The 23,688-nt window shown below is 34.0% G+C and overlaps 3 protein-coding genes across 6 annotated transcripts; 1 reads left to right on the forward strand and 2 right to left on the reverse strand.

Annotated features, from left to right (window-relative positions):
* The first annotated feature begins 6,993 nt into the window (after window positions 1-6,993).
* On the forward strand, window positions 6,994-7,938 carry LOC142234105 (uncharacterized). Its single transcript, XM_075305185.1, has one exon. The coding sequence runs from the start codon at window positions 7,080-7,082 to the stop codon at window positions 7,707-7,709; it is 630 nt and encodes a 209-aa protein (XP_075161300.1). The 5' UTR covers window positions 6,994-7,079; the 3' UTR covers window positions 7,710-7,938.
* Window positions 7,939-9,903: 1,965 nt separating this feature from the next.
* LOC142236414 (glycerophosphocholine phosphodiesterase GPCPD1) lies at window positions 9,904-22,573 on the reverse strand. Of its 2 annotated transcripts, none has more exons than XM_075307648.1 (2): window positions 22,444-22,573; window positions 9,904-11,938 (listed from the first exon to the last, which is right to left on the reverse strand). In XM_075307648.1, exon 2 carries the CDS (start codon window positions 11,917-11,919, stop codon window positions 9,985-9,987), a length of 1,935 nt encoding a protein of 644 aa, XP_075163763.1. In that variant the 5' UTR covers window positions 11,920-11,938; window positions 22,444-22,573; the 3' UTR covers window positions 9,904-9,984. The 2 variants fall into 2 exon arrangements, with proteins under 2 accessions (XP_075163763.1, XP_075163762.1); XM_075307647.1 differs by lacking the exon at window positions 22,444-22,573 and adding an exon at window positions 12,391-14,816.
* LOC142236415 (glycerophosphocholine phosphodiesterase GPCPD1) lies at window positions 14,953-23,375 on the reverse strand. Of its 3 annotated transcripts, none has more exons than XM_075307651.1 (2): window positions 22,549-23,375; window positions 14,953-17,121 (listed from the first exon to the last, which is right to left on the reverse strand). In XM_075307651.1, exons 1-2 carry the CDS (start codon window positions 22,594-22,596, stop codon window positions 15,214-15,216), a joined length of 1,956 nt encoding a protein of 651 aa, XP_075163766.1. In that variant the 5' UTR covers window positions 22,597-23,375; the 3' UTR covers window positions 14,953-15,213. The 3 variants fall into 3 exon arrangements, with proteins under 3 accessions (XP_075163766.1, XP_075163765.1, XP_075163764.1); XM_075307650.1 differs by lacking the exon at window positions 22,549-23,375 and adding an exon at window positions 19,056-19,202; XM_075307649.1 differs by lacking the exon at window positions 22,549-23,375 and adding an exon at window positions 18,496-18,644.
* Window positions 23,376-23,688: the final 313 nt, after the last annotated feature.

A 23,688-nucleotide genomic window follows, 5' to 3' on the forward strand; every position in this document is an offset into this window, starting at 1 on the left:
TCTCTACTTGGAAATGTATCTTTTGCAGTTACTTTCTCCCCCGTTAACTCAACTCAACAGCCCTATATGTACATTAAATTAATTTCTATGGTCCTAGGAGATCAAGTTACGGTTGCCTTTAAACGATGACTGCCATAGTTAATTGATTTTGCTCCGGAATTTTGTTTCGCATTCCATGACCCCTCCACTGGATATTTCAATCCTCAACCAAGTCCATAGGGTATTTAAATTACACATTGAGAATATGTCTCAATTATCGTCATTAAGAAAATATCTTTAAAACCTCAAGCTGAAAATGGTCTGATGATTGGATGCTTTAGTATACTTAACCGTTTTAAGCAATTACTAAAAAAGTTAAGTAAGTTAAAAAGTTTTATTTTTGTTTTAATCAGTTAACATTTGAGTTTTAACGAGAGTGGTAAAAAACTGTAACTGCTATGAAGGGAATCTGTATTAATATTCCACTCACTTTCTTGTCCATCACAATGGAATTTAAACCAAAACAATAAAACTGCCAGTCAGACCATCTATAAAAGGACAAATGTCACCATCACAGAAAAATCCAAATGATTTGAATCATTTCGTATATGAACTCTGTGATATAAACAGCCATAGGGAGGCTACTAGCCTATTTTAGAGGACAGTATGATTAAAAAGAAATATCGAATAGAATAAAGAAAAAGCTTTTAAAATATAATTGAATAATCGAAAGAGTGTGAAGACTTTGTTCAAAAACATCTAGCTATTCACGGTGTAATCGATAGCTACATAGCTCAATTATTCAGGTTACAAATGAGAACTTGGAATTGTAATAAGTATCAAATATCGTCATTTCCAAGCTGGACATTGTAATATTTTCGTATAAATTTGATAGTCATTATCAAAAGCCGATTGAGCTCGAAAAACACACAAATAATATCAATTAATTTGATTGTCAATACAATTAAAATTATGTTTAAATTTGCGCTAACAACGTAATGTGTAAATACAATTACGATTTTAGTCACTTTAGCAACCAATTTTGTTATATCAACAAACATTTTGTTATATCAACAAAACTTTTGTTGAACTTAAAAATTTTCTGTAACAACAATTTATTGTTAGCTCAAAAATTATAATATTATTTTCTGTGAAGGAAAGAAAGATAATGCAAACTAAATTTTTGGAAACGCAATTTACACAATATTAAAGACAAATTTCTTTAAAATAATGAAATTTTAATTAAACGAAAGTTTCTAATCTTAGCTTCAAAAATTGTTTTCATTAAATATAAGACACGAATCTTGGAAATTTGCATTCCTCCGTTTAATTTGTTTGTTTTGCAGCCAAGAAAATTGTTCCTTAAAGTAAAGAAAAACATTTTCGATTTAACGAAATCATCTTTCAATCACTGATATATTTGATATTTAGATTTAAGCTAAAAAAGCTTCAAATAATCCTCAATATAAGTCATTGAGGATTTTGCATTTTTTGTTAAGTTTTTTTTTTTTTTTTTTAAGTAGAAAACATTTTTTACTTTGAAGTATCTTTTATAATTAGAATTTTAAATAAGTTATTTTTTTATCTTTAACCCTCTAATGCCCAATCCCGCCTTTAGGCGGTCTTCGATAAATCATGAAGCTTTTAGTAAAATACACCGTAAGACAACAAAATTGGGTAAAATAAAAAGAAAACTTAGTTAAAACTGTTCAAGAGGCTTGGCAACATATACTGAATTTTACTGTATAAATTTTTCTTGTTTCGTTTTCTTGCTTTTGTGTCGCTAACATTGAATATTTAATCAGCTGGCAAAAAAATTGGGGCATTAGAGGGTTAAGGGAAGGTCAAGATCTTTGGATGATATTAAACTTTTTTTGGGTGAAAGATGTGCATGGTCACATTATCTCTTGTGTACTTTTGTGGACGAAATTAAAACCCCATTTGTCGATATTGGTGAAGATGTATAGCAAAGCCAATTGCATAGATCTATTATCCTTGGGTCATTGAGGACTCAAACAAAATATTTCAAAACATTAACACCATAACACCCCTGCCACTTTTGAGACGTTCTAATAAGATTTTTATACCAATTACCCATGTATGAAGGAAGTAATAACCCAAGGGGAAAATTCATTAACTTCACGTCAATTGCGGCAGCTTCCATAAGCAGGCAAAGATATGAGTTTTAGACTTTCTCTTGAAATTTGTAATTCCCATTGGTAGAGCAAACATTTGGAAATTTCAATTCCCGTAAATCTCATTTCACTTTCGGCTTTCATTGGATTATATAAATTCAATTAAAAAATTGATTGATCCAATTAAAAGTTAATTACAAGCTGCTTCCATTCAATGTCGTTTCCCCATATCGGTATTGACATCAGCCTTCAGGGTATACTTGAACTAAAAAGTAGTTTATGTCTTCTTTCCGAAAGCCATAGCCATACAATAATAACTGGTATTAAGGCGCATTAGGTTCTTGTGGTTGATTAGTGAGTATATGTGTGGGTGTGTGTGCGTGTGCCCGTGGTAAATACCCCGCCCACTGTTCAAGCTTACCAGTAAGTTGAGTAGCGTGAACAGAAACTTGGGTACAAACAATTTTACAATTTAACTTTTGCGCTAAGCACTTGCATCCTTCTTCTTCCAGTGAAAGAACGTTTGATGCTGTTACACAAAACATGTACGAAACACGCCATCAACGATGATTTCAATCAAGGCACGTTGAGCATGAACTCACCTTGTTCAGAGGTACATGTCAAAATATAAAATACCCAACGAAAGTGTCAAACTTTCCCCGACCGAAAATGGAAAACGATAGATGGTTATGTTGTTATTTTAAGGTGCCAAGATGCCCAATAGAGAAGGCAACGAATTCGAGTGTTATATAGCAGTGATGTCGTTTATGCTAATGTGGTGTAAACGGAGAACTTAATTCGAACTTGTCTCCCTCTCGTGCGAGAGGGGAGCAATTTAAAAAATGTATATACATTTTAAATTCTCTTTGAACTTCCATAGGACTTTCAGCTTGATCAGTTTAAGTTAAGAGGGTAGAACCCTCTGTTTTTAATCATTCCTCTTCCGAAATGAAAAAACCATGGCTTATGACACATTTTTGCAGATGAAAAAAACCTAAAATATTCGATATTGTGTAGGGCAACAATTTGGGAGCTCTTCAGATGAATTAATTTCCAAAAATTTAAAAAGTCAAATGAACCACACTATTCCATATATACCTCAACGCCCATATGCCCAAACCGAACCCCATTTAACACTTGACTACTCTTCATGCAAAAAAAGAAAGGGTATGTTTGCAAGTTGACTCGAAAGGTTGAATTTAATTTATGATACCAATTAATAAAGGCCATTCCAATCTTATATCGCTGTGGGATGTGATGGAAGTTAAGTTGGAATGTTGATGTTTCAAATAAAAGTCAATTATGTCGCATTTTCTCTGTTGGGTATCCGAAAAACGTTTTCACTCACATTCCTGCTATGAAATGAGGATTAAAATGTGTACTTACATGGAATGATAGCGAAGTGTGGGTACGTGGTATGAGTTAGTCAGTGGTTTACGAGCATTACTATTAGTCGAGGTAGTAACTGACAAACGTGTTTGTTTAACACTTTTCAGCCTAATTTAACCTGTCGTATATCCAACTGTCTCTACAGGCATGTGGAGCGAAGAAAGTGTATGCGGTAGGATGAATGTCAACGAGTTTGTTGGGGTCGCGCAGTTGATATGTGGGCTGTACACGTTTATCTGTGTTTTGTGAAGGATACGTTTCCATATCTTTGTCGATGGCTCATAGATGCAACTCATCACTGAACCATGAGAAGTGGATGCCTGAGCGATTGTTCTTTTTGTGTGTCAGGGCGCACTTTTAATTAAAAACGACAATAACATGAGATTGCCAATTTTCCACTTCTCCGTGTTATGTTGTTGAATGTGAGCAGTACCAATGATTCCAATTTAGTGCGTCAATTCAATTATGAAAATCCAAGTACACCACATTCTGTCGATATATAATACGTGTAGAGTATTTGAAGAGGAAATGTATCCACAGCAAATCTTTGGCCATAGATATAGAGACGATATTGGGAAAAAACTAATTTAGCATTAGTACAATTAGCAAATCGAAGGAGTTTTGGGTATTTATTCATTATATCTCTGTCCTTGCTGCACAGTGCTTTGAATTGTCTATACAGCTGATAGAAGGTGTCGTATGATTCTGAAACCCCATAAATTGACTTGATGGTTTCGACGAGTCAAACTAATGTAAAACGGATTTAAAAGGTACGTATAATATGGTGCTCTGCTTACCAATTTTAATCGAATCCGATGATTATACCGTAGGGCATTGTATGCTACTAAATATAATCTTTTCCGCCCTCCTAGGAATCCTATATCCCGTTGAAATCAACAGAGGAAAACAGCTAAAGTAATTAACGTTTTGGCAATACCATATGAAATGTGATGTTTCACATATGGTGTGTCACATGTCGTTCACCCTAGGTGCCTTATCATTGAGCTAACCATTGAATCAGAAATCCTAAGAAATTGTACAAAAAAACTCGATCCTTTGTAAATATAACTGACATCACATTATACGTACAATAGATGGAAATATATGTACCCTGTTTATCGAAAGGTTATAAGGATTCATACAATTGTGGACACTGATTGTAGAAATGCTAAATTCAAATATCCACGTACATTGGGCTATACTAGTAGAAGAATGCGTTGGTTTCACCATTGTAGGGTGAGATATTGGCAAACTTTATAATTTTAGTCTGTATGTCAGTACCATACATACCATAACTGCAATATCTTAGGTATTGGCACAATTCTTGGAAACTAAACAACATTTTATTGAAACATTTAATTTCAATTCATAAGTACGTCGGTGGAGTGATAGTTCTTCTCTTTATACCCTGCGCCACACTGTGGAACAGGGTATTATAAGTTAGTGCACATGTTTGTAACACCCAGAAGGAGACGAGATAGACATATGGTGTTTTTGGCAATAATGCTCAGGGTGGGTCCCTGAGTCGATATAACGTCTGTCCGTCCGTCTGTCTGTGAACACATTTTTGTGATCAAAGTCTAGGTCGCAATTTAAGTCCAATCGCCTTCAAATTTGGCACATGTTCCTAATTTGGGTCAGAATAGAACCCTATTGATTTTGGAAGAAATCGGTTCAGATTTAGATATAGCTCCCATATATATCTTTCGCCCGATATGCACTAATATGGACCCAGCAGCCAGAGTTTTATACCGATTTGCTTGAAATTTTGTACAAACATAACACTTAGTCGTATAGTCAAGTGTGCAAAATTTGATTGAAATCGGTTTAGATTTAGATATAGCTCCCATATATATCTTTCGCCCGATATGGACTTATATGGCCCCAGAAGCCAGATTTTTGGCCGAATTTGGTTGAAATTTTGCACTAGGAGTACAATTAGTAGTGTAGTCAAGTGTGCAAAATTTGGTTGAAATCGATTCAGATTTAGATATAGCTCCCATATATATCTTTCGCCCGATATGCACTTATATGGACCCAGAAGCCAGAGTTTTATCCCGATTAGCTTGAAATTTTGCACAAGGAGTACAATTGGTAGAATAGTCATGTGTGCCAAATTTGATTGAAATCGGTTCAGATTTAGATATAGCTTCCATATATATTTTTCGCCCGATATGGACTTATATGGTCCCAGAATCCAGAGTTTTGGCCCAATTTGGTTGAAATTTTGCACTAGGAGTACAATTAGTAATATAATCATGTGTGCCAAATTTGATTGAAATCGGTTCAGATTTAGATATAGCTCCCATATATATGTTTTTTCTGATTTCGACAAAAATGGTAAAAATACCAACATTTTCCTTGTTAAATCGCCACTGCTTAGTCGAAAAGTTGTAAAAATGACTCTAATTTTCCTAAACTTCTAATACATATATATCGAGCGATAAATCATAAATAAACTTTTGCGAAGTTTCCTTAAAATTGCTTCAGATTTAAATGTTTCCCATATTTTTTTACTAAAATTGTGTTCCACCCTAGTGCATTAGCCAACTTAAATTTTGAGTCTATAGATTTTGTAAAAGTCTATCAAATTCTGTCCAAATCGAGTGATATTTAAATGTATGTATTTGGGACAAACCTTTATATATAGCACCCAACACATTTGACGGGTATAATATAGTCGGCCCCGCCCGACTTTAGATTCTCCTTACTTGTTTTAACTAATTTTAATAAGTTGAGATTTGCATATTGGCACCAAGTATGCAATTCGCTTTCGAAGTCTGTCTTAAAGATGATTTCATGATAATGCTTTTTGGCTTTGGCTCCGAATCTATACCAAAAGCATGTCCTGCTGGCATACTGAGAAAAAAAAATAAATATGTGGCCTTACCATTCTCTAACAGCTTAAAAGTTAAAGAAGTCATTCAAATTTTCCTGGGACTATATCGAACAGGTTTGGAATATTTCTCTCTGCCACTAAAATTCAATGTAAAATTAATTAAATTGAGTATGTTTTAAGAAGTTTTGCTCGTTTTAACTAATTTAACATGAAAATGTAGCGTATAGAGAAACACCAAATTGAAATGAAATATGCTTAAATATTTCCACAAAGTACTTCATTCATCTTATAGACAAGTTTTCTTATTCTTTTTTTATTTCAATGTTGGACACACCTTCAAAACACAGGATAAACATAGAAATGCTACTCACGAGAATTTTGTTGTAGCAAAAGCTTCCCTTAGCTATACGTCCTATTAAACTCATTTATGCAATTTTAAGTATTTCGCTTGCTTATGGTCCTCTGATCTATGGGGCTTCATCTGTTTTTTCATCGATTTCCTATGACAGTAATGATGTCAGAGATTTCAGATTCGAAAGTGAGTAGCTTCATTACGCGAATATGTCGACAACATTTCAAGACTCACAGATAGCACGGCTATAAAAGCCCATCAGGGATAAACTGTGGAAAAGCATTTATTTGCAGGCAACGTTTGCGAACGCAGCAGCAAACAAACGGAAACGGAAGTTGAAAATTGTGAAAGTATCGTTAGTTTGTTCTTTGTAGCGTATACTTGAATGGCCTGTGAGACCATTGTTCCATTTTGTGGGCATAAAAGTATACAAGGACTAGCACACTTCCACTTCTCCACTATCGGACGCATATACCGCAGTAGCATGGCAAGTGCAATGTACAGGATATTGGTAGCAGCACAATTGCTTACCTCATTCAGTCGATTGAGTGCTCTCGAAGTTCCCTTGGAATTTCTAACCGAAGGCATTAGCATTCCCAAATCAATGGAAAATACACGACACATGGGATTCCCTTCCCAGGCTGATGTTTCCGTGGAAATACCACCCATTGAAGAAGATGATTCCACAACCAAAACCACTGGCAATGAGGAAATTGACTATTCACAATCACAAGAAGATTCCAATCCAAGGATAGATGTACCTAAATGGACGGACCCGCATTTGGTCCATCATCATAATCACCACTATACGGAACATGACCACCACCATAATCCCATTTTTCTGCAACCCAAACATCCGGAACATTTTCACACCCACAAGCCACCCTCAACTCTGAGGCATTGTTCCATTGAGATATCTAGCAAAATACCAGGCATTTGTCAAGCAATGGGATCCATTGGAATTGCTTGTGTTTCGGGCGACTATATCGATGTTTTCAATGCTGAATGTTTGTAATGTTGCCATCTCAGCAAATGTCATCAGCAGGTCTAAACGCTTTCGGGGAATAATTTCTTTTGCCAGTTGAACTGCGCTTCTCCAAACTCCACCAACTGCCAACTTACCTCCAGTAAAATACAGAAACTGGTAACAATTCTCGTGGGGAACCAACACATGTAATTTATATCTATACACTCTCTGTAGTATATTGCAACGTTTTAAATAAAGAAAGTAATCCAGGAAAAAATTGTAGCCCACAGAGATTGCCTTCATTTAAAGAATAGATGGACGGAAAACGCTATCTTTGCAAAAGACATTGAAACGTATTCAAAAAAAATTAAAGTACTTCCTAGGATTCTCTATTCAATATTACTCCATTTCGAAGGAATTTCTTAGATTGTGTGTGTGGGTGGGGGTGTACGCGTATGTCTAAACCAAAGGCAACAAAAGACATAAAGTACGCATTATTCGGATAAACCAACTTAAGTGAGCGTTTTACTTGAAGTACACATAGAGCTTAGTTAATTTTAGTTACACACACACTCTGTGATTTATATTTGTATTACATTTTATATGTAGGGTAAGTGCGCCAAATGTGGTACGGCCGGTAATGTGGTATAGTAGCTTTTTCTCTATCTAACAACATACGAATAACTAAACCAAGCTGAATAGATTGTGGCTGTCAGAGAATGAAGCAATCAAATATCAGTTTGATTTTTGCAACTCTTTATTTGTGCCAGTTGAAAAAAAAAACACATTTACCTGTGCTCGAATGTTTTTTTTGTGGTTCTTAATAATTTCGTTTTGTGTGAAGGTATATTTTCAATTTATTAATTTTCGGATGTAAATAACTGACGAGTACTAAATAAGCATAAAATGTATGCAATTGCGATATATATATGTTGCATTTATTTTTTGTACAAAATAATATACATTATGATGTACCACATTACCTGCACATTTTATGAATTCGTGCTTAATGAGTTTTTTAATAAATTCGCAAATATATCAAATTATGGGTTTCTTATTTTTCGCTCATAGTTGCGTGGATGGTAACACTAGTAAAATGACTGTGGTAAAATCTTAGCCTCATCGGACAAAGGCAAAAAATTTGGCTATAAAAAACAAATTGGTATACCACATTTGCTGCACTTACCCTATATGAGATTTATTCAATTTAATTTAAATCAATCCCTTTATTAATGTTGTGACCCCGAAAAAGCACTCATATAAACTAACCTAGCCAACAAGCCTAAATGCATTCAAATCGATTATCTGACTTTGTCAAAGAAATATTAAAAGCTTTGTATGAGTTGATGAAGCTAACGTCTGCAATCAAAAACTTTTTTCGTAAGGTTCGAGTGCAATGGGAATTCACCGAATTTGTTCTGATATTTGGTTGATGGTTTCACTGCAAGTAGAGGATGCTGATGAGGGATTAGTGGCAGTTCAACATCTTGCAGTATAGCTGGCATCAAAATATTATTTAAAGTTATATTGAGATTAACAAGAAAATAAAAATAATCTCCCATAAAAACTGTTGCAGTAAAGGCAAATGAAAGTTTTCTCTGTAAACATATGGATTGTCTCCAACAGTTCTTATTAATCCTTTTTATTTATCAACAAAAAGACTGTTTCCAATATAACATCCCATTGATACGAATTAAAAGTTGCGATAGTAAAACAATTGAATCCTTTTAATCGCATATCGAAAAATTATTTATTCCACCAACTTCAACTACGACAGTAGTGTTGCCAGGAATAACGATTAATTAATTAATAACGAATTAACTATATTTTCTTTAAATGCAAATACAAAAGATTTTGAAAATCTTTGGAATTCCGATTTATATTCTCTTAGGGAAAATACTTTATAACATAGGCGAATTTCGTTTGACTAAAATTGCGTTCTGGAGAAAAACATATTTCTTTGTGTATTCTAGTAGATTAAAATCTAAAAGAGAGGCATCATTCGGTATAAGTGAAGTGTGGAAAGTCGGATTTTTTGAAATGTCGACTTTTGTATACCTCAAGAAGAGTATGAGACACATGGCATATACATTTTTTTCTCTGGATGTCTGTCCGACCATTAATCTACAATGGAATTGCAAATATAATGTATAGGGAAAGTTTGGAAGTTCTTAACATTATAAAAACTGGAAAGAGAATAACTTATTGATGAAGTGATTAATATTCTATAAAAGAAGTATCCTCGTTTTTCTGCTCTTTTTTATTTCAAAATTTATTTCTTGAAATATTGATTTCAAAACAATTTTTTTACATCTTAGATTTCTTAGAGTTCATCCAAACTTCGTACTCGTGGCCAAAACGGAGAGTGTGTGTCCGGAGCACCCTCGATAACACTTGTATTGCCCGCCGAAATACACTGTCGTCGAAATATTTGCTGCAATTCAGGTGCCTCAAAGAAAGGAAAACGTTTTAGTTTATTGGACAAATAATCATCGACATGATCGTACACGATTCCAGCAACTTCCAGCAGACGCAAATGATTCAATGTTGCCGTATTGTTTAATTGGTCACCCCATACAAAGACAACCTGCTGATATTGAAATGAAGTATCGATATCTTCGGTGGAATGCTCCAAGTCACCAGCATAAACGGAAGTTCCTAATATTTCAAAGGCTTGGGCAAAGCTTATAGCACTGGCCAAAGAATGTGTCCGAAGATCAGCATAAGATTCCCAAGGACTCATTTGTCCAACTGTCAATAATACTACAGGGAATACGTGCTGCTTGAAACGAATCATGCTGCAGGTATCCGCATCAAAACTGCTGAAGATAAGTGCACGGCCGCAACCACGCTGCATAGATGTCATTAGAATTGCATCGACATATCGATTCTTATCTATTGTCTGAAGATATTCCAAAGAGCCACTGCTGAGAAGCTGCGGCCATTTCACCTCCGCCATTATGCCCACAGACATAGGCAGATGCTTAAAGACATCTACTAAACGTGGAAATATTACCTCCGTTTCGGCTACATGATGTGAATTCAAATGGGACAACTCCACCATTGCACCATTCAAATAAACGAAAACCCTCCGTTGTCGTAGTTCCTCATAGGTGAGATCGTTGATGTAAACATAGTACAAGTCGTAAGGAGATATTTTACTTTCCTCTCTCACCGTATAAAAACCGCAATCATTAAACACTACAGGAATCAAATCCTTTGTCAATTGGACGTCCAATTCAATCATGTCACTATTGACATTGTGGGCTTTGAGAAAGCTTTGAATAGTATTTTCCAGGGCCTTTGCCGAATGATAGAAGAAACTTTTTCCCATTCCCCTATGACCCACGTCTAGGGTAGGCCAATTCGAAGGCCAATAGCGATGAAAACTGGATCTTAGTGTTAGCTCTAAAGCATTTGATAACGGTTCGATTTTAACATAGGGTAATGTTAGCCATCCCACTCTGTTATTGTTCCCAGTGTCGTAGATGGGCAACTCCAGTATACCCTCACTGGCTTCAACGAAAGAAGCTGGTATAGTAGCTTCTCCCAAACGTTCTCCTTCTCTTGAGTTAATAACGATCACGTGTCGACACCTAATGCCAACAGGCACTGTTATGTGAAATATTAAAATCTGACCGGGCTGGTAGGGTTCACCCTCAACGGATTGTGACCTTAAGAATGTTCTCTTCGCAGCGAATCGGGCAACCTCAATGTCCACGTCTAAGTCAGAGTCGATAAGGGATGAAGTAATCCGGCGTGTGTCACTAGTCGTTGACGATTCTACTTTGATATTGTACTTGAGATTCCGTAGGAAATGGGTGAACGATGTAAATCGAATATGCTGGGGCCATATGAATTTCATTTGAATCACATACTCTCCCCGCAGCCATCCCCGCTCCTTTTGTATGCCACCACCAATGGTCATGGCATGAGCATCACCAAATTTCAATGATCCTCGTATGCTGTGCGTTTCGTAAGCCTCAAGGACTCTGGAGTGTTGCTGTCCCTCCCATTGGCGTATGCGTTTTGACCCCTTCGAGTCTTTGTAGTAGATGAAGAACCGATAGTATATTCGTAATGCAGAACACATAGGCACTTTTATGAACCATTTTTGGGGATTCCGTCGTCGTCGCTTCAACTCGAGACTTTTTTCTACACTCCATTGTCCCAGTTTAATGTGGTCGCCGGTCAAACCCAAACCTTCACCAGGTCTAAGCAGATAATCATCCAATTCTACTTCGAAATGTTTGATCATGGGAATGCATTTTATGCTCCTGTAACAAAAATAAAAGAATATTAAATATTGTCATCTGACAAAACACCAAAAAATTGCCTCAATTCATTGAGAATGGATCATAATTTGCTATACCCTTCTACATGCCAAGCGAAAACTTCTGTTACCAGATATAATAATGGATAAAACCCTTCAGTAACCATAGTAGTTTTAAACTTAATGTAATTTTTAATGTGTTGTAAATTTTGACCATTACTTTACGGTACGGAATTAACGATAATGTGATTCAGACCAAAAAATATTTTATCAGAAAAAAAACTTAAAAAAAATCAATTATTAATTGCATCGTTATGTACTATAACTTTTCTAACATAAAACACGTCTAATGTTAAGGTAACAACCGAACTTTTGGATTTTTTGCTATACCATCTTAATGTTAGCGACTAACAGCCGGGCCATGTATGAAAAAGCTCTTTCATTAAAAATGCTTACCTCTTTGTTTTATTAACATAAAGCTTATGACTGGTGGTTTGTGACTGGGTTGAGCTTGCAGCAATATTTATCAAAATCAATAACCACGGTACTAAATTGCGCCTCATCATAAATCCGAATTAACGACAAGCGTATAAATAATTGCCTCAAAACTGTTTTATTTGTTTCTCAACAAACAAAGAAAACTTCGTTCGATTCTCTGGAATTTTATTCCTGAAGAAAAAACAACAACATTTAAAAATCCTATAGGTTTGTGTACCGGCTAATATAACTTTAGAAACCACTTACAACCTTGCACCCTTAGGAGTGTAGGGAATCCAGTAGGGGCAAACTTAATAGAGCTATACCAAAATGTCTTTCTCTTCTCGGGGTTTTAATACAAACAATAACTTTTTCTTTTACTTTGTTGTTAGTGGTAGGTAAAAAATTCAAACGTTTATCTCTGTAAAATTATTCTGCTACAGCCATTTTTATTTTCTGCTAGTAAATTTTGTCGCATCATAGTAAAAGGTACACCCAGAAAAAAGGGACTCTAATGCCAACTGAACTTTATTTTAGTTCATGAAGATTAGTTGATTTTAATTAAATTTTGCACAATATGAGTAAATGTTCCTTATTTGAATAATTTTTTGCTAACTTTAATGACGTGAACTAAAAATAAGAAACAAACTTGTATACAAATATAGTGCAAAATTTTACTACAAAATAAAATAGTTCATATTTTCCTAAAATGGCAGAAGTTTGCTTAAATTGAGTTCATAAGTCTCTTAAATGAGTAAATTTTACTAAAATTGTTCCTGTCTTGAACTTCGTACAGCGCTAAAGACATTTTAGCAATTTTTATATCAATTTTTTTCTTTCAACATATGAAATTTTCTTAACAATAGAAAAAAATTAATTATTTTTAAAAAAATTTCTACATTTTGACAAAAAGTATTAACTTACTTATAACATGTTGCAATTAGAAAACTATTTTAGTTAAAATTTTCTAAAATAAACCTACATTTTCTTCCACGGTGGGTTCACTTTTTTTGGGTGTAGTAAATTGGCACAAAAACAAGACAATAATAAAAATAATCATAATCAGCAATCATTGGGACGGATGTCCCGAAATTAGTATTTTCACTTAATTGTCATTTGGATATAGTGAATTTTATTTAACGATGGTTAATTTTTTTTATAGTAATAAAAAAAATCTGAACTCTGTACTGCTTTAAAACCGATTTCACCTAGAACATATACCCGACAATTAAATTCATTTGGTTTGAGATTTTTTTTTCTGAGATTTTTTTTTTCAATTATAATAGGCCGTTTTCTAGAGTTTCAACTAAAGAGCCTGCATAAGTTAACGTCATCCGATTTCTTCAATGAATTTGGAAAAATAACACCTATAATGAGTTCATAAACAATTCAATCACAATTGCGTGAAATGTATTTTGTTCTGAAGGCATTCCCACTTAAATCAAAATCTAAATAATATCTAAATTAGCCTTAACTGTTTTTAGTTCTAATTTTAACACAAACTCTTACAAACTCGTTGCTCAAATGACCAATGACGACTAAAAGTTCAAAGAGAATAGAATCGATATTGGGTATATGCGGTCAAAGAAATTTTGGCTTTCATTAATTAGTTGTAGCTCAGCATCATCTCTTTGGAAGCGGTGGTATTCTAATGGGCCGTTTCTGTAACCACAATCAACATTGTGTCTTTTTTCCCATGGTATTACCATAGTCTATTGGAACTGCTGAAAGTTGAGGGGTGGTGTGATTTTTTAATGATACCAACTCTCTTCGTCGTTTATGGCTGTTCAATAAAGTTGAAGAAACAAGTTATCAACCACAGCGATGACAAATCATCTTTGTCATCGCTGTGGTCGAATCGAGACTACCCTATTTCTGAGGCAAAATATTCAGATGACGCAGCCCATAAAAGGGAATGTAGTCATCACTGAAGGAAAGTGTTTTATCCATATCTGCAATAACAAACTCACTTTAAATTTCTAAATCCAATTCAATTTTATTTAACATTATTTTGTTTCAGTTTTTCTTAGTTTGAGTAACGCATAAACAACACAATGAGATGTTCCTTTTGTGAAGTATGTCACAAACGTTTGTATAAAGTTAAATGACCGTACTGATAAGTTCAATATGAACTAACGCAAAAGAAAATTTTCGTGCGATTCCCAAAAATAGAATGAACTACAGTATGCATAATATTGTCATGATTTGGCGCCAATGATTTCTTTGTTAATTTTTTCTTCTATGAGAGGGTGTAATTTCGTGAGTTGTAGTTGAAGAGTACACCAGAGCATTAAATTTTCAAAAACAAAAAAAAAAATCAAAAACAGTTTTTCTGTGTATGTAATATATCTTTTTCGTTTCCAAAGAAGACCTTTAGAGAAGAAATCTATGAAACAATATTTAGGAAACAAAAGCCAAGTGTTTAATATTACGCGAAAGCTCTTTGTTGAAACAAGTGAAAAAAAATATGTTAGGGGGAACACGTACTTATCACATATAACATGTGTGCAATTGAATAACAATAAATCCTCAATAAAGACATTTTAAATTTGCTCTTAAATTTTATTTAAAAAAAAAACGAAAACAATCGATCTAAATAAACAAAAAGAAAAATTAACCGAATACACATACCGATACACACACCTTTGCATACATATCAACGTGTTAGGATATACTTAGTGTAGGCAATTGGAGTGTTTAAATATATTATGGAGACGCTTTGTGTGTGTATATGTGAGAAGTTTGGTTTAGTTAATGGAATATAGTTTTAATATCAGCTATTAAGAAGAAATTACAGTATCACTAATTTGGACGGCATTGTCCTTGAAATTCTTCCAGAGATAGAGATGAATTGAAAAATGAACGTTCTTTGTTTTCAGGCATATATAGATCGGATCTATCATAACAGGTAGCAGTAGCGCCTATTTCTTGGAAATACTTTACAGCTTCTTTGGAATTACAATCATCGCCCCAGACCAAAGCTATTTGACCCAGACTACGGGCCCTCTTCATCATGCCCGCTGCGCTATCATTTGCAATAAAGTCTTCGGCATGAGGTGCTGTTCCAGCTAACTCGAAAGCTTGAGCATTATTGACTGCTTGCTGGAAGGTTCTAGTTCGTAGATCAAGAAAAGGTTCCCACTTCTTAGTCTCGCCCATCGAGAGGAACATGACGGGAAAAACGTTCTGTTTGAAACGCACCATAGTACAAATGTCCGCATCAAAACTGGAAAAAATAAGTGGACGCCCGCATCCTTTGGTAATAATGATTTCAAGGAGCCGATCTATGAAGAAATTCTTATCAATAGTCTGCTCAGCTTCTACACCTCCACATTTTCTACGCTGCGGCCATTTAATTTCCACATCAATACCCAAGGTTTTTGGCAAGGCCTCCAATACTTCAACCAATCGGGGGAAAATGCGACGTTCCTTTATTGGTTCGGCATTGTGAGAAGGATACTCCTTTATCTCATTGTTAATAACAGCAAAGACACGCAAAGCACACAACTCAGAATAGGTGATGTCCTTTATGAGGACATATTCCAGCTGCGAAACATCGGTCACTTCTTTGCCATGCGGTGCAGTACGTAATCCAAAATCATGGTATATTACAGGAACACCGTCCGATGTTAGATGGACGTCCAGTTCTATCATATCGGCAAACACTTCATATGCTTTCAAAAACGAGGCCATCGTATTTTCCCTTTCTTCAGGGGGATTCACAATATAGCTCTTTCCATTTCCTCTATGGCCCACATCCAAAATGGGCCAAGTTTTGGGCCAATAATGGGCATAGGTTGTACGGAAATCTAAAATATTCACCTGGCTAAATGGTTTCACCACCAAGTAGGGCAACTTTAAACGCGCTATCACAGTCGTTTGTGCTTCATCGTTAATTCTTAATTCCAGCTCTCCTTCGCTCCCAGTCAATTGGGAAAATTCTATAACCGTCGTACCCATTGATTTCCCATCGGCCGTATGAAAGTCTAAGGCAAACGATGGCGAAAGGGTATTAGGTACAGTAACATGAAAGATAACAACCTCATTGCGCTTATGGGTTACTCCTTTTGAAGTTTGCTTTTGCAGTAAGCTCTCACCATTACTCATTTTCACAACTTCCACATTCACAGCCTTCAATAAAATGTCCATAGGGGTCTTAAGGTCTTCTTCCAAAGGAACCAGATTGATCAATACATTTTCTGGATCAAATTTTTCGATATCATGCACTTGGAACATATGCTCCCGTTCAAATTTGAACTGGAACACCACCTCGTTTGTTATCCAACCGCGATTTAACTGCACCTCACCATTGGAACTCTCTCCAAACACATCCATATGACGGCAATTTGTCAGACAACCATCAATAGTTCTCGGTTTCAAGTAACTCTCCCACAGTCGAATATGTTTCTGATCGCTTTGGTCCTTGACATAGGTAAAATAGCGGTAACTGATTCTATCGCACGACTGCATCATGACATTGGCCGACCATTCATTATTGCTGTCATTTTTTCTTTGTAATTCAACGGCACCATCTAACTTCCAGGAACCCAAGGCTTTGTGATCTCCAGTTAAACCAACCAATTCATTCGATTCAAGATCATGCTTTATTTTAACGCTAAAAGAACGCAATGTTGGTGTACAACCCAAGATAGCCTTCTCACCATTGATGGCTTTTGTCACAGCGGCCGCTTCGCCAAATGTGTCGGCATTCTGTTGAAAGAGAATTAAAGACAGTAGAATCAGAAAAACGTTTCCTTGACACATTTCAATAGATGAGAATGCAATGAACGTCACTTCGATCGGTCTGCTGAAGCAACACCCTTAAATATAGCCGAACGAAAACCTTCTAATCTCAAATCGAAACATTTGCTTGCTACCATCATCAAACACAGAAATCTTATCAAATGGACATGGGAAACGGAAGAGAGAAAGGAACATTAGATTAGGTCGTACATTGAATCGAACTCCGCACATAATAGAAATTTATTAACTTTACAGCATGTACACCCAAAGAAAAAATACTTTCCTGTGGTACAAAATTTCTGACAAACGAAATTCTCCTTGTTATGAGATATTTTCTTTATGAACAAATAAATCAGAGTTTATGACAAATAATGCAATGATTCTTATAATCTATTCTATTTGCTTTTAAAGTTTTTCTTTTTTGTCAAAATAAAACTTTGTCTAAAATGTCGTTCCTCACAAAAGAAAACTCTTCTTCCAGTGTAATGGAATTTACCGTGCAGATTTTTCTTATTTTGTTTTATTATTTTTGTGTCATAAAGCCTGGATATTTTATAGTGATCTTAGAGAGTTAAGGATATGTGTTGTTCTATCAATGTTCCAGTTTTGTTATAAAATCGAGTTTTCTCATTTAAGCGCTATTAAATTTTGGTTTTTCTAAAAACAATTTTTAATTCAATCAAGAATCTGTTAACCAAATTGTTATGAATCTGTTTTCAAATACTTGAATATATACCTAAATAATTTTGTCTCTACCCAACCTAATATACAAATTTATTTTCTATTTTATTGAAACAATTTACTTTTATTGAATCTAATCAAGCTTTTGTGTTCCTATATTTGTTTTTAATTCGCATGTATTTTGTGTGTGTTCATGTCTATTTACAATCCGGTTCTTATCGGTGCACGTGACCTACAAAATCATGGATAGAGATCATCGACCAATTAAATCAACTGCACACAAAAGACTTATGGATTTGTTTAAAAGGCTCTATTTAGATGAATCAAATAAACTAATTTAGTTTTAGATCAAAATACCTGGGCTGTTTGCAAACACTACAGCACAAGATAAGATAGTCCATTATTTGTATTTGTAAAAACTCCTATAACCAGATGAAAGGCAAACAAGTATAACTAACCCATAGAGAGAAACATTCATTTGTTTCTTTTTTTATTTGTTTTTTTTTTGATATATCTAATGATATAAATAAAAAATAAAAGATATATGGCTAATAGCATTTGTCACGTGATCTTGTTTTTGCTCACACGCCTTTCCGATTGCAATGTGAATTTTATGCAAATGTAGTAATGACATTGTAGCTGCGTCGTTACTTTGATTACCTTGACACTGGTTGAATAATTTTCCAAATTACCCGAGGACACAGGAGATATTCGGTAATAGAATACTTTTGGAATTTTTAATAGATTTTCACTTATTACTAATTGACAAAGGATTCTGTGGAGAGTGAACATATCTGATTGCGAAATGGTGCATTGTCAGATTTATACTAGTGGCTAGTTTTGCACTTTTATGGGGAAAACTGAATGATTTTCATTTTGTTTTCAATAAACTAATTTAGTTTTAGATCAAAATACCTGGGCTGTTTGCAAACACTACAGCACAAGATAAGATAGTCCATTATTTGTATTTGTAAAAACTCCTATAACCAGATGAAAGGCAAACAAGTATAACTAACCCATAGAGAGAAACATTCATTTGTTTCTTTTTTTATTTGTTTTTTTTTTTTGATATATCTAATGATATAAATAAAAAATAAAAGATATATGGCTAATAGCATTTGTCACGTGATCTTGTTTTTGCTCACACGCCTTTCCGATTGCAATGTGAATTTTATGCAAATGTAGTAATGACATTGTAGCTGCGTCGTTACTTTGATTACCTTGACACTGGTTGAATAATTTTCCCAATTACCCGAGGACACAGGAGATATTCGGTAATAGAATACTTTTGGAATTTTTAATAGATTTTCACTTATTACTAATTGACAAAGGATTCTGTGGAGAGTGAACATATCTGATTGCGAAATGGTGCATTGTCAGATTTATACTAGTGGCTAGTTTTGCATTTTTGTGGGGAAAACTGAATGATTTTCATTTTGTTTTGGTCTCATTGTTTTCTTTTTTTGCTGCTACTCAATATTTACGAGGAAAATATAACGAATGACCTGTTTTTAGTTTTTGGCTTGAAGCCAAAGAATATTTGTCGCAGGTTAAATTTGTGAAATGGGATAAACGTGTATGAACATCAGGGTGGTTTGACTATAATTTTCTTCATTTAAAGATTGCTTGTCAAAACTTTTATTGTATGTTGACATTTGTATTTAAAATACAATATTAACAATATTGACTGTTAAATATATCGCACTCACATAATCTAATCTAATCTAATCGGGGAGATAATTAAAGAAAAACAACTGAATTTGTAGATTAAATCAAAATGGTAATGCGAATCACAGGAAAGCATGATTGATCGTGGGTAGTGGTCGTATCGGCTAAAAAAAATTATATTTTTTACGATACGGGAAATTTATAGATAGGAAATTGGCAGAAGAGAAGGCATGCAAATGTTCTTTTACACAAAAATTAATATTATTTGTAAGTTTTTCATCAAAATTAAAAATATCAATTCAGATATCTGTATCTAATGCCTTATATGCAGGATTTTGCACCGTTTCTTCTCTGCATTTTCTACTGGTTGTTCGGTGTACAGATCAGCATTCTTATTTCTTTAACAATCTGTGCAAAATAACATTCAAAATGACTGTAGGCAATTGATCTCACTCATAAAATAAAAACTGTTATTAATAGCAAATATCGACTGCTGTTCTTCAGCATACAAAAGAAAAATATTAGTTGCAATAATTACAATGACTATTCTTTGAGTATATTTATAAAATTGAAAATGTAACTTGAGAAAACAAAAAGATGTTGTTTACAATGTCCGTACGAAATATGTCTGCTTACACTCAAAAAAAGTGAACTCTCTATTTCACTAAAGCCAATTTAACTTTGTTCTAGTTCATGGAATTATTATGTTTGGAGAAAGTTTCCTTTACTCTAATATTTTTTTTGCGTACGTTAGTTAAATTAACTAAAACCGAGGAAAAAATATACACACCCAGAAAAAAGTGTCTTCGAAACTAAAGGAAAAATGTTCATCAATTTAGTTTAGCCAATTTATTTCCTTTATCCTTTTAAAACTTAAGGAGACACACGTGTTAGAATATTTGAAATTTTCCTTATTTTGTAATCGATACCTGTCATTCATGTCATCGATATGTTTGCGCGTGGATTGTTTTTTTATTTGGAATCGCGTTGTTATGGTATACGGAGTGATTGTGTATAATAAATAACAAATAAAATATATAAAATATTTGTTATATTAAATCAGTGAGAAAAAACTATGTTCGTGGTGGTGTATAAAGAAAGAAAACAGAATAACAACCCCTTCATTCGTCTTCATTTTGGAATCTTCAATTAACAGGTAACATTCAGTGATGCTAACCTTTTGGGAAAAAATGGTTTATGATTTTTTATATTTGTAGGTAATGGAATTGTAAAAGGAGGACAAAATCGTTACGCAGCAACTTATTAAAAGTACAAGGTACAAGAAAAAGAAAAAATGCGTTTAAAGTTGATGACATTACATGGAAATTGGAAATAGTGGAATAATAAACTAATATTTCAAGGCCAGTCGATGCTGTTGATTCTTAATAAATATATTTAATATATTAGTAAAACGTGTTTTTTTTTGAAAAATTGCCTATATAAATAAATACAATTGTATTTAAAAACGAAGGTAAGCAGTTCTACGTTTGAAGTAAAAAGGTTTACCACAAATATGTAAGATTTGTCCCAATGAATGAAAAAAATTCAATAAAATCATTCCATATATGAATTCAATTCAGTTATTTTTTTTTTCATTCTGTAGTATAAGGGTACATAAATATAGGAAAATGTTAACTAATATATGGAATGCATTCTACCTAATTTGAACGAAAATCACATCGTTCAAAAATAAATAATAATGTCTTTGGCGCTATATGAAGTTCAACTTTCTTCACAATGAGTTCATTTTAACTTAAAGGTGAGTATTAAGTTCGAGTTTAGCCGCTAAAAACGTCATTTTTTCACGATTACTTTTCTTTAATACTCCATTTTAAGGAATACAAACTTCGTGAAAATTTGCTTTGGGCTTTTCCCCATCAAGTTATAATAAAATTTGCAACAAATATGTATAATTTCATGCATTTTTCTTACTGATTTAGTTTTAACTTTAGCGATTTTAGCGGCTAAACTCGAATTTAATACTCACCTTAAAGAAGGGGTCACTTTTTTCTGGGTGCACAAATGAAGCATAAAAATTAACTAAATTCGTGTCTTCCACAAAATAGTTCAGTATTTCTTTAAGTTTGCAAACAAATGCGTTCATCATGAACTTCGTATGTCACTAAAGACATTATTGCATTCTTACATTCGGCGTGATCCCAGCGTTTGTAATACTGTTTAGTTAAAATTTTCTAAAAATGTTCAAAATTTTCTAAAATTAACCGAAAGTTTTCTTCCTGGTGGGTTCACTGTTTTTTCAGTGTAAGATCATCTGTTCGTAAATCGTCTTTTTTTATGAAATTACGAAAAATTAGGGATGATATACATTGTCATGTAGTCCACTCCACCCAAATTTCCCTCTTTCTCTCTTGTTCTACTGCAGTAGGATACCGAGTGAAATAAGTTTGCAACTGTCATTTTTCTAATTTTTTTGTACACGCCATTAAAGTAAGCAAAAAATAATTAAAATAAAGATAAAGTTCTGCCATTTGGCAAAATTAAACTAAAATCAACTAATTTCCATGAACTAAAATAAAGTTAAATCGGCTGTAAAAATGTCGATCACTCAATAAAGGCATATATATATATATATATATATTTTAAAAAAATGGCATAATGATATAGGCAACTATGAAGTAGTTTTATTATTAATAATATTCCTTGTAAATTATTGCGTAGTCTATAAGGAACTTTGTGTTTCCGCTGACTTAAATAAAAAAATGGGCATGGTAAAGATGATTTATGTCGGTTGTTACTGGCTACTGAAATCTACATCAATGGCAGAATGACATCTGAGTGGTCCTGCTATTATTTCTAACCATTTACAAATACAAAATAACCACAACTATTATCATCCGTACTAAACAATAAAAGAAACACAACAAGAACAACGACTCAACACACACACACACACACCCACTCACAAACAAACAAACACACCTTGTGATAGCGTCGTCATGACGTCAATGACCTTTGTCCAACGAGGAGTCAATGAAATTCGGATGAATTCACACCATTGTGATGATGTATGACAAAAATATTTACTCTGTGATTGCAATCATCCAGTTTTGTCAATATATCTGGCACGGACATGATTAGTGGTAGACGATATATCAAACTTGGAATCCCAAATCGTTTGTGCACTTGATAATATCGTAGTATTCGGTCTATTTACTTTACAGAGTTCATTTAAGCTGATTGATTTCTCCAGGCATACAGTACAGCAGTAAATAATGGATAAATGGATAGATTCTTTTCACCACATTTAGAATTTTGTTCGGTCACTAGTTAATTTGGTATGTCAATCCACTTTGCCAAATCCGACTATACTAGTGGTACGTATGTATGTGGAAGAAGTGTTCAAGTGCCTTCTTCCTTGTCCTTGAATAAATTTTTCGTTTTTTTCTTTTATTTGTCACCGCGATATTTTTCTTAAGCGATTTTAATAGAATAGCAGCAGAGGGAATTTTGTGTAGTCTTTATACTGAACCAACCAGCAAACAGCAGCTTTCTTTGAGCTTTTTGTCCGTCCATTTATTCGTTGTTATTGTATAAATATAATATAATTTATATAAAAAAAACACAGAAAATATCAAACGATAAACAAAACTATTGTGTATGTGTATACATATGTACAATTGATATACTATACACCGTAGAAGGCATAGATAGGCACACGAGTCCACAAATATGCGTTATTTGCAATAACTGGTTAACGTCAGACCAATGTTTTGCAAATTGTCGTTGTAGTTGTACCGCTTAAACGGAAACGAACAGTTCCATTCATTGAGAGCGTTATGCTGGTTTCATTTAATGTCGTTGAGTATTCGTAAGTTATCCGACTTCCATAAGAAGTTCTCGGCAGCACGTGAACGTGACTAACCGTTACCGCAAAATGAACAAAAGCCCAAAGCAGCAAAATACACAATTCAATATCCGTAAATATATTTACATTTGCAAAAGCTTGTTTTCTTTGTTTTACGTTGTTTTTTTTTTCTATCACTTGCCCCGAGTTACATGACTTTTACACATCGTCGTCGAGGGCTCGGCATCAGGTGGTAAAGCTTTCGGAGGTAGTTGTTTAGCTCTTTTGGTTTTGTGTGTTTGTTGTTTTGAATTCCAATATTTGCAATTATGTAGTGTTATAGGTTCTAAATGTAAAAACATTAAAATATAAACAAAAAC

The sequence above is a fragment of the Haematobia irritans genome, chromosome 4 (assembly GCF_050003625.1).
Source record: "Haematobia irritans isolate KBUSLIRL chromosome 4, ASM5000362v1, whole genome shotgun sequence".
In the NCBI taxonomy this organism is placed as follows: Eukaryota; Metazoa; Arthropoda; class Insecta; order Diptera; family Muscidae; genus Haematobia; species Haematobia irritans.

Excerpts from the sequence above, each read along its gene's own strand:
- LOC142234105 (XM_075305185.1), top strand. The coding sequence starts at position 7,080 with ATGGCCTGTGAGACCATTGTTCCATTTTGTGGGCATAAAAGTATACAA.
- LOC142236414 (XM_075307647.1), bottom strand. The coding sequence starts at position 12,500 with ATGATGAGGCGCAATTTAGTACCGTGGTTATTGATTTTGATAAATATT. Across the intron at positions 11,939-12,390 it reads TATGTTAATAAAACAAAGAG|GAGCATAAAATGCATTCCCA; the intron begins GTAAGCATTTTT and ends TTTTTGTTACAG.
- LOC142236415 (XM_075307650.1), bottom strand. The coding sequence starts at position 19,187 with ATGTTCACTCTCCACAGAATCCTTTGTCAATTAGTAATAAGTGAAAAT. Across the intron at positions 17,122-19,055 it reads ATTATTCAACCAGTGTCAAG|AATGCCGACACATTTGGCGA; the intron begins GTAATCAAAGTA and ends CTCTTTCAACAG.